Below are 11,564 nucleotides of genomic sequence, written 5' to 3' on the forward strand. Positions count from 1 at the left end.
ATTAAGGCGGAAATTCTCAATTTGCCAAATGGAATTCCAAATTATGCTGAATGGTGATAATTTTGCCGAATGGAACACTAAACTCTGCCGAATGGGACTCCAAATTTCGCCAAAAAAAAAAAAAAAATTCAAATTTTGTCGAATAGTGATAATTTTGCCGAAGTGTCAGACAAAATTTGCCAAAAAGGCTTTTTTGGAAGGTCACCGTGACCTCCCATCGGGGCGTCCCTGATCTTATTCCTGAAAGGAGCACAATGGCTAAAATTTCCAGGAGTAAAAAAATGTGGAATAAAAAATGTTCAACTTATACATTGCGAGGTAAAATTTCCACCCCTAAGAGTTAATTGGACATATCGAGTACCGCCTTTAAATCAAACCTTTCCGTCTGTTCTGTAATAAAACGAAAATTTCCCCCCCCCCCCCAACCTTTTTTTTTTTTTCCAGTATGGAATGAGAGAAAATGTTGATTTGACATTCTAACTAAAACAAAGGCTCAATTACAAGCAGAGAGGCAGAAGTCATACGTATATCATTCGCAAACAAATTGATTCGCTCATACAACTTTACCCGTTACACTTGCCCAGAGGCGCCAGGAACTCAAACTTATGGGAGAGCAGAAATTCTCAATTTACCGAATGGAACTCCAAATTTTGCCGAATGATGATGATTTTGCCGAATGGAACTCAAATTTGGAGGAATACTGGTAAGTTTGCCAAATGAGACACAAATTTTGCCGAATGATGATGATTTCGCCGAATGATGATAAGTTTGCCGAATGGAACCCACATTTCACCGAATGGTGATAAGTTTGCAGACTAGAACTCAAATTTCGCCGAATGAACATAAGTTTTCCGAATGTAACTCAAACTTACCGAATGATGATAAGTTTGCCGAATCGTCAGGATCAATTTTCCGAATAAGGAAATCTTTCGGCAGGTCACAGTGACCTCCCATCGGGACGCCCCGGCACTTATTACTTGCCTTGGAGTCGAAACATCCCTAGCTTTAATCCATGTTCATGTAGCCTTTGCTTTCTCAAATTAGCAAATGTCCCTATTGCTTGACAAATTGCTAACCTTCACTGATTTTTTCTAGAGCAGTTTTCCAGGTTTTTTTTCTGATGCATAATATAAATTGCAAAACATCGATCTTTAAATACCCTCTAGGAAGGCTGTGCCGTCATAATCACAAATTCATGCAAAAGACGTAGTAGAATAAACTGTCAACGATGTATTAGTGTATACGTATGTATCGTAATTATCCCTAATTTCATATCTTCATTTGAATAACGTTGAACAGTTTTTTCTTCTGCATTTTTTACGTTTGATTGCTTGTTTGCAAAACAGAAGAGGAGAAAAATAGGCGTCAATGTTTTTCGCTGCAACTCTAATGATTTAGAATGCTACTAATAAGTAAATACAATATTAAAGATATTTTCCAATAATTTTTTATAATAAAATTATGACACAAAATATTTCTATATACATTAAGAAAAACTTACCGACTGAATTGAAAAACTTAAAGAACATATTACTCGTAGAGTACGTCCAAATCGCTTTTCAAGATACTGCAATGTAGAAAAAGATAAACGGTAAGAAAATGTGATTTTAAAATGATCACTATTCAAATTTTTTAAATAGTTTCATAAATACATGTCAATTTTTTTTTTAATAAAAAAAGTAAAATTTATGACCGAAAATCAAAGTAGAACAGCATGACAAAAATTGAACTACATATCTACGAAATCCAAAGAATACTATTTCTTCTCAAAAAAGTATTACTGAAGATTTCAGATATATACTACCATCACACATCCCCTTAATTTTCATTCATAAAGGATAAACAGTTTATGACAACAGCAAAGAAGTTTAAACTATTTCAACGTCAGCTCTAACTCACCTTTCGTAATTAAAAGGATTCACAATAATTTCATACTAAGCATCTCTTACTACTGAAATATATATTTTGACAACTGCACAAATATCATCATGATTTATACAATGTAAAAAGAGAACATTCTTTTAGTAGTCTCAAATATTTATTTAGCTGACATTGGTACTCTTCACTAAGATTGCAGCAATGTGTACCACATACCATCAACGTAAATGTAGAGTCGTAGTAAAACAGGAATCGCAAATCGAAATATGCTTTAAAAGAGTTCGCTGTAGGGTCATTCCACCATCACGTACGGGACAATCCGACTAGGATTTCACCAACATTTTGTTATAAATCTGAAAATTTTAATTAAATAGGATAAAGCACATTTTTTAATCTTTACAATTGATTGCAAAGGTACTTCTGACACGGGACTTATTAAAAAACTTTGTTACTTAAAAATTTAATTTATTTGCTTGCGTCACGTGCGGGACATCCAAAGTCAACCTCTAATATTTTGCTGTATACATTACTTAATATTTTTGATTCATTATGTAGCAATGATAAAAACAAAATACAGGTTTTGAAAGCTAAGGTTCAAACATAAAAGAAAACATAGCTCATTTGTTGAAAATTATTATTCAAACCGTTGAAAAAAAAATGTATGTTGTAATTCTACTAAAAGCGGTTATTTTGTCCCTAACGTGACGGTTCCTGTATGTCATTTAAAAAAATTGAAAAAATAAGTAAATGAAATAAAATAAAAATAATTTTAAAAGGTAATGACGAAATTTTTTGCTTAAGAAGTCACAGATACGTTTGCGATTTCTTGAGCAACAAAATTTTCTTCATTACCCTTTTAAACTATTATTTTTATTGAGATGACCGTTTCCCGTAGAATGCGCCTGCAATGTGTGATTTTATTCCTTTGCGTTAAACTAAGCAAGGAGTAATGCCAGTAAAATGTTTTATGGCTGTTTTAGAAGATTACAAACTTTGGTTTAGTGGTCAATTCGTAGAGTGTTGAATTGCTCTGAAGTCTAAAATGACTTCTTTACCATTAATTAGATTTTTTTTTTCTTTTGAAATAAATATTTTTTAAAAACTATTTTGAGATGAAAGGAAAAAAAAAAAACCCGCATAGCACAAGCTGAATAGGTTTTGTTTATTGGGTAAAAATTGCCGAATACTCAAGTATTATCTTGAAAAGTACCTGTTTTTAAACGTATTTCATGCAATTTCTTCTGCTTTTACCTGTCCATTGCAAAAACTGCATAAAATCTGTGCTCACTTTATTTCTGTAACTCAAAGCCAGACTAATGTAAGTCACATTATTACGTACAGATATATGACTATTGACTATATATTTGCACTATATATGCCACTTACGGTAATTTCAGATGTATTTAGATATACAAATACAAAAAACTTTGGCATTTTTCTTACTTTAATTTATTAAATTTTGTGTAGTTCACAAGAAAACATATGAGGCAGTGAGAAGTAAAGGGATGTAAGTGGACATTTTGAAGTTTTCCATAAAACGCGTTTAAAGATAAGGTCCTAGGTAGGCTTGCATTGATTTTTTTTACTAAATCATGCTGTATAACAACAACCACAGGGACTACCAGTACTATCTCTTGCCCCAAGACAGAGGAGAGGCTAACCTACCATTTGTACGGGTTATCTCCAAATTTTTAATCTTGCCACTTACATCCCTTTGCTTCTCACTGCCTCACATGTGCTGGTTGTATGCACTCCACTTCACCACATATAGTTAAAAAAAAAAACACCTCATATGTTGAAGTTTAACTGAAGATTTTAAATAGTTACATTCATTTTGATTCATCATAAAAATTTTTAGCCATAAGAATTTACCTTTTTTTAAAAATATGAATTAAGCAAATCTTGGCGAAAGCTTATTTAAAAATTGCATTCATATTTTAGTTGACCCAATTAAGGTTTAATAGCATCCTTTGATCTGAATTGAGAAGCAAACAATGTACAAAAATGTATCGGGAATAGATAAGAAAATGGCCGGAAGTTTCCCAAGTGGATCAAAAATTTTTGCCCACTTTCATTTCCGTAAATGCTAGACTACGTCTAATAAAAGCGTACTCAATCAGTGTTTCCTTCCCGAAACCCAGATTCAAAAAAGTTTCTCTTATTTATTTTATATATTCCTTTTCTTTTTTTTTTTCTTGGCTCCATCTGGACCAGCGGTGCTCAACCTTATTCGTCCCATATAGCACCTGCGAATTTTCCACACTTTCCTAAAGGTAGTTTCAAAAGAAGTTAAGTTGAGTAAAGCATAAAAATTACACTACAGTAAGAGTAAAATGGTGGGGTAAGATTAACGCCTAAGTCGTTCTAAAACAATAAAAATATATGCACGGAAAAACAAAATGTAGTACATGCGTGACAGTTGCGCATTTTAACTTTTAATCAAAATTTAAAGAGCTTAATCCCATGAAAGACTTTCTATCATGAATAACTTCTACTTTTACAATCATGTAAAAAAGTTTTTTTTTTATTCTACAACATTTCATAAAGTCTTTGCTAACGACATCAAAAGTGCACGTCTTTGCGAGTTGATTATTTGCACAAACATGTGACATATAGTTGGTTTGATGCGTAACTAAAATAAACTTGTATACTTATTGCATGCATAAGTATTATTTAACTTCATTAGTAAAATTCTGATAATTACCTGTTAAAATGTAATTCTGTCACATAGACCCTTTTAACTCTCGTGCATCCGCAATTTTTCTTTCATTGACATGGACCTCTTGCAGTTGTGAATAGACCCCTGGGGTACATGTGGACTACTTTGAGAACCACTTATCTGAACTAAAAGTGTTTTTACTGAAATGCATAATTTTTATGAAGGGATTTTGATTACAACTAAGCAAAAAATGCAATGCCGCCTTTCCAGAATCAAAGCCTTACTGAATCGAGCTAAGCTTTTTCTTAGGATTCAGATTGGACCACAGCTGGATTTTCATCACTCTATGTTTGGACAAGTCCAGAATCTGAGCCTTACTGAATCCAGCTAAGCTTGTTCTTAGGATTCAGATTGGACCACAGCAGGATTTTCATCACTCTATGTTTGGACATTGTTTGAACATGTCCAGAATCTAAGCCTTACTGAATCGAGCTAAGCTTATTCTTAGGATTCAGATTGGACCACAGCTGGATTTTCATCACTCTAATGTTTGGACATTTCTGTAGAAAAACTTAAAAGCAGTATCTCGACATAGTATGAAATGAAGTCACCAAACAGCGTCTGTTTGTTTAAACGCGCAAAACTTGAGAACTACCCGGCCGAATTCGCTGAAATTTTCACAGTATTTTTCTTTTAGTATCTGAAAGGTTTGCAGTTCGAAAAAAAATCGACAAATAGTTCTTTTTTTATTCCAATTTAGGGCGTATTTTCACATAAAGTCCAGAATGTGGGGTTGCAAAATTTCTTGCACATTAATATTATATATCGTTGAAAAGGGTAGAATCTTCCGCGTTCTACGAAATTTGTTTCAATGCTCTAACTTAATTACGGCGAAATTACTGGCGTTTTTAGCTCCAGTTTTTTTAGGCGTAGTGGAAATTTGGGCACCACTTTCTTCATTAAATATATCAATAAAAAATGAAGAAATTGTCCCACAGTTTTCTTTTTGAATCCATTGTTTCTTTCCTTCTTTCTCATTTTAACTTCTTAAAAAAAATTTTAATATCTGTCATCATTGTTTGGAAGGGAAATTTTGCATGATTTTTTTTTCTTTTATTTAAGTCTAATTGTTGAATATACGTCACTTGACAGTTTTTATTTTCAAGGTAGACCGGGCAAAGTCGGGCAACGCAGTTGTACCTATATATTTAAAACGTCGGCCTTTTTCGCAGATATAAAACATTTCAATTTCTTATTATTTTTATGTAGATACGAAACTTCTTGCTTCCAAGTGTTGACATTTTTGAAATGATAAATCTTATTTCAATTTCCTTCTAATAATTTGAAGAACATAACTTCAGAAAATATTTATTTCTTGTTCTAAGTAACTAAATTTATTTAACAAAGTTATTGGCAATTCAAACAAAAGGAGAGAAAAAAACGATGCATTATTAAACGTATCGACAATTATTAAAAAACACTAAACAAACCAGTTATATTAGAGCCCAATTTAAGAATTATAAGCTCCTGAGGGTATTAAATATCATTCCATATTCATATAGTTATTACATTAAAAATCTTAGCATGTGGGCAAAAAAAAAAAAAAAAAAAAATCATTCAACATTGCTTGCAATGTATTTATCTGTAAACATGAGTGAACATTTGAAAGTCCTGGAGTTGAAACTATAGTTTGGAAAAGAAAACATAAATTTTGAAAACAGTCCTTTTGACAAAAAACCTTTGATTATGTCAGTCATGTTGAATGACTTCAAAAACGTCGAGGAAAAAAAAGCATTTTATACGTACACACATGTACAGTATATTCGCAAATATGAGTATGTGTGTCTACCGACATATGTGTGCAAATTTCGTATCCCAGACTGCCTGAAAAAATAAAATCTGCCAGTTCCCTTGCTGTTATTTATAAATTTGTTTGCTCCAAAAACAAGAAAACCAATAAATTCATCATCACGAACTGTTTAGTTTTAATAATGGTTAAACAATTCAATGAGCTATTTCTCCTAAATTTGCAAATACTGAAAATCAATAATGAAGCATCACTTTGTTCTGACGTCAAGACAAAAAGCTATAAACACTTTTATGATAGAAAAAGTAAGCGTTAGTTTTTAAAGTGAAAACAAATTGCTTAATAAATGCATTTTGTTAATTTAAACTGATGATGTTAGAAGTGCAAAAGTTTAAACGAAATGATTGAAGTTATTATAAGGAGTAAAGTTAAACAACTTTACTTGAAATTAACGCACGGAAGAATCCATTAGGAAACCTTGGTACTCTTTCGGATCCAGACTATTATTTTTATGTTCAACTATTAAGATACCTATTAGAAAACTTTCTTGATCCTGAGTAAAATGAGAAAACTTCGTAAATAAAACAAAGTGTCACAAAAAAAAGTATTATATTTACGCGTTTCTTATTACTCCTATTTTAACAGAAAATATTTTTTTTTAAATTTTCATTTTCTAGTCGTGTTATACTTAAGAAAAGTTAGAAGGGTGTCAGAGCAGAGTTGAAATAAAGAAAAATATGGAAGGCTCAGACCAAGAGACGCTAAACCTTTTGGTCATCGACCTCTTAAAATTTGATGGTTCTTGAATCGAATCGAGCAAAAAAAAAAAAAAGTTTTAAAAACTTTCTCTAATTATTTGTTTTATTTTGCAGGAAAAAAAATCAAAGAAGGAGGTTGGTACTTCACGAGTTTTCAAAGATCAGCAATAACTTGAGTTCTCTATATTCAATTTATTTCTGCCAAGTGTTAAAATACAACCAACATTAGTGATTTCAGACCCAGATTACAAGCTTGGTAATGTAATTAAAAAGGGGAAATACTGCATTAGTATTGGATGTCTCTAAAACTTGTAAAGAAAGCACATAAAATATCAAAGTATGGGGATATTTCGATAATTGGGAATCTGGCGATCTTTCTTCATTGGCGTCAATTTTTGGCTGCAGCGCCTGCGTGAGAGGTATTTTTCGTTGCAATCCTAAGCAAAAAAAAACGGAAACATCCATTTACATAGGATTACTATAAATCAGCAGGGTTGCCAAAATAAAGTTATTAACGCCAAAAGTGAGATGACTGCGCCAGATTCTCAGTTATCGAAATGTCCCCCAAAATAGCATCTATAAATCTAAAAGTACGCAGAGAACGGCATGGAACCATGGAACCTTAGAGCAGGAATTAGTAAATGGAGAGAGCAAGATCAGTCATGGGCTAAGCAAAAACTTGGGCAAAGAGCTCAAGTCACCTGTCTCAACAATGAGAATGGTTGACACGTTTTGCGTGAAACTAGCGAAAGAAACCTGATTTCTTCCAAAGCTTTTCTTTAAACTCTATCACGTGCCATGGAGTCTTTCCTTCACGAATACAACTCTTCACTCCATCCATTTTATCTTTTCCCAATGCATGGAAACCATAGTAAACTGCACAACAATTTCTTTCCAAGATTGAAAGCATCTATCTTCTCTCCAATGAGCTATCAGCTCAAAAATCAAAAGAGAACTGCGCACTCTTATGCCTAGCCTCTAACATTTACAAAAATTTATAATTTGGTCACTAGAGGGTGCAGTGTTGAGTCGGAGGAGGGATAGGAGATTGAAAACATCTTAAGCTTAGGTTCTGTTTCTCCTTTCTTTGAAAGATTGGTAATCAAAACTGTCATATAATGGTACTATCAAAGAGATTAGCAGGTTCTTTGGTTAGTATTAAGATTTTTCGAAAATTTCTACTAGAATATTCCTAATGATTTAGTTATTAAACTTGAAATGTTGAAAAAAGTTGCTTTTAGACGACTAGTTAGTATTAAATTTTATTTTATTGGACTTGTAGCAGATTAAATCTTTTTTGTTTGGTAAAACTACTTCTGAAATAAACTGAAAAGAAAAAAAAAAAACCTTTCTTTTTGTCAGCTAACTATAGACGCAATACAAGTCTCCAAAACTGCAAAAAAATATTACAAGGCTAATGATGTTTGGAAAATGAAGTGATCATGGGGATTAAAAAGTAGTTCTATGATTGGCCCATTGAGGAATCTTTTTGTTGTTGTTGTTGTTCGAAAGCTGATATGGAATGAACTCGTTTAGAACGAAACTTTTATTTTGTCTATGAAATTTTTAATGGAAAAAAATTTCTTTACGAGCTATTTTATTCTGTGATTTTTTAGCTAGCTAAAGAGGAATCAACGTTCCGTACACTTGTTGTTCTTTTGTGGTTTAATTCTTTTTGGAAGTCAACTCATTAAAGATATACTAAGGATCGTTCGAGTGACTACCAAATAAGAATGAACTTTTTTACTTGAGGGCAATGTATTTGAAGCAAAATATCGCTTTTTTTACCATCCGAACGATAAAAACAGTTTGAAGCGCGGGAACAAAAATTTGCAGTTCGATTTGGGGCTCAGTGGCAACACATTTGGCACGGTATCAGAATGTCTCGTGTCCTAATACCCGAGTTGCAGTCGCTGCTTTGAAAAACGAGGTGATGAGGTAGTCACATTATCCAAATAAGCATTTTCCCACTATGCAATTTGCAAGTTGGGACATCGACGCTTAAGAGTTGTTCAGGAAAGTAAAAATTCCCCTCCAGCTGCACTGAAGCAAGAAAATCATGTACCGAACTGCGTCTGAAGCACCGTTGAGGTTCTGAGTTTATTTAACACAAAATTTTCTAACGAACAAAAGTTCACATAAGGTAAACACACCAGTAGTGGCCACTTCAAGGTTTAGATTTAAAACAAATAAGATTCCAAGTCTCCCAATAGACTCAAAAGTGCATCAACCGTGCTGGAGGTATTTCCTGGACGTTTAAATCTATTGGAAAACCTAGAACAATATATTTTTAAATGTAAACCTTGAAATCACCACTACTGAAGCACTGGCCACTACTGGTGTGTTTACCTTACATCGCGTAAATATTCTAGTTATTGGAGAATCCTAAGGGGATACCTAAGGGAGGGTATCCCCAAAGCAAGATCCCTTTGTTTTGGGTTCGCAAGGTTCGTGCATCAGAAAAAAATCAATTGCAGTAACTTCATTTCTCTTAGGATTTTTCAAAGTATTAAAAAATCAACTTGCTTTTTACTGTTGTACAGATTAAAGTTTTATTTTTTAAAAATCTAATAAAGTTACTGATAGCTCAAAAACAGTTCTTCAATTCAGTATTTATTTCACTTAAAGCACTAATTATTCAGCACGTTTTTCCAGCACTAATATTTTTGAGAGGTTATATAGTTACAATTTTCCCAAAAATAATTATGCATGCATATATGTAACTTTAACATTTTCTTCAGATACATTTTACTTTATTTTTTTTTCCAAAATTACTTTCCCTCAAATATAAATAAATTGATAGGAATAGTAACGGGGGAAAAAACAGTTTGACTTATCAAAAACCATTTTAAAACTGTTATAAATACTTTTCCTCACAGAAACCTACAAATTTTACATTACTTATTAGCAGTTGCTTTTCAATTTACTCCAATGTATTTTTTGGATTTGGAGTTCAACGCTCAACAAAAAAGCATTAGAAAACAATGCTCTCAAATTAACTGAAGTTGCTCTGTGCTGCAACTCAGTTAAATATGCTTATATTTTTATTGCAATTCTTCTATCAACTCATTTTACCGTTCACCTCTCAAATTGCTATGTTTATTTTACTCACTGCAACATTTCTGCAGACAAGCACATGAATATATCTGCGGGTCTATTTATGAACTTAATTTTCGATGCTTAGTTAGCGTATCCTCATACTCATGCATATCTTTCCGTATGTGTTCCTACCAGCTTCATGTGTTTAACTTTTAATTTTCTATGAGAGATTTTGTTTGGTGCCCTTTCGAAATTACCAGATTTGACGTCCAGGAGAACATGCAAAGAAGGTATCAAATAAGAATATTCATCATTGCGACTAAGAAATACTTGTTTCTAAAATTTATTCCATACACCACTTTTTTCAAAGAATGTTCCACCAGAGGCGCCTCGAAGATAAATTTTTGGGAGGGCAGAAGCTATCCATTTTCCGAAAGGAACTTCAAATTTTGCCAAATCGTCAGTCAATTTTAGCTGAATGATGATAATGTTTCCGAATCGTCGGACAAAATGTGTCGAATGATGGTAATTTTGCCGAATCGTCAGACAAAATTTGCCGAATGATGATAATTTTGCCAAATCGTCAGACAAAACTTCTCGAATGATGATAATTTTGCCAAATCGTCAGACAAAACATGTCAAATGATAATTTTGCCGAATCGTCAGACAAAGTTAGCCAAATAAGACAATTTCCGGGAGATCACAGAGACCTCCCCCATCGAGGCGCCCCTATCCCCCCCCCCCCACAGATAAATTACGAAAAAAAATGTGCAAGCATATTCATTAGTTAACATAAAAAGTTTACAAATCAAGACATGAAGTCTTACCTCATATGTCGTGCAAGCACGTGTCCGGAAGAACACTGGCAGGAAAAGATATCCGGCAACGAGAGCACCACACGTGTTCCCCAGGTTGACAAATGCAAAGTATGTACCGTAAACATACATATCAGAAGGCACGCCGAGGTAGGTGATGGCCGATTTGCCACTAGCCATGACAGAAAACGCTACTGGCCACACGGCCATGTCCCGTCCGGCCATCAGGAATTCTTGTGTTGTTTTTTGTTTACCTCCGGAAAATCGGAAATATACTCCGATGCCGGACGATATGAGCAACATGACAGCTATGACTATGTAGTCGATTTCGCCAAGTTGGGGAGGTTGGCGATGGAATGTTTCGCCGACAGTGGCAGCGATCGATGATTCATTCATAATGAGTTGTTCGATTTGGTGGCTTTCCCTGGTTGTCAAGACAGACGATAAGTTGTTTATCGTTTCTCACACTCTACGTCCGAATGACAGTTCTCTATTTTCCCTTTATGACTGTATTGCTGATGATATATCTTCAAATTTACGCTACTTGTAAAGTGCGTATATTTCTTCAAAAAATCTAAGTTGAATTGAACTAAGAGTTGACAACTAAG

The 11,564-nt window shown here is 33.5% G+C and overlaps 1 protein-coding gene across 1 annotated transcript in view; it reads right to left on the minus strand.

Annotated features, from left to right (window-relative positions):
- Nucleotides 1-11,352, minus strand: part of LOC129220905 (putative sodium-dependent multivitamin transporter) — a 51,976-nt gene extending 40,624 nt beyond the window's left edge. The window contains exons 1-2 of the mRNA XM_054855338.1: nucleotides 10,969-11,352; nucleotides 1,502-1,567 (exon numbers count right to left, since the gene is read on the minus strand). Of these exons, the coding sequence (XP_054711313.1) occupies nucleotides 1,502-1,567; nucleotides 10,969-11,352 (450 nt within the window). The remainder of the gene's footprint in view (nucleotides 1-1,501; nucleotides 1,568-10,968) is intronic.
- Between the last annotated feature and the right edge of the window lie 212 nt (nucleotides 11,353-11,564).

This window comes from Uloborus diversus, chromosome 4 (assembly GCF_026930045.1).
Source record: "Uloborus diversus isolate 005 chromosome 4, Udiv.v.3.1, whole genome shotgun sequence".
Classification (NCBI taxonomy): domain Eukaryota; kingdom Metazoa; phylum Arthropoda; class Arachnida; order Araneae; family Uloboridae; genus Uloborus; species Uloborus diversus.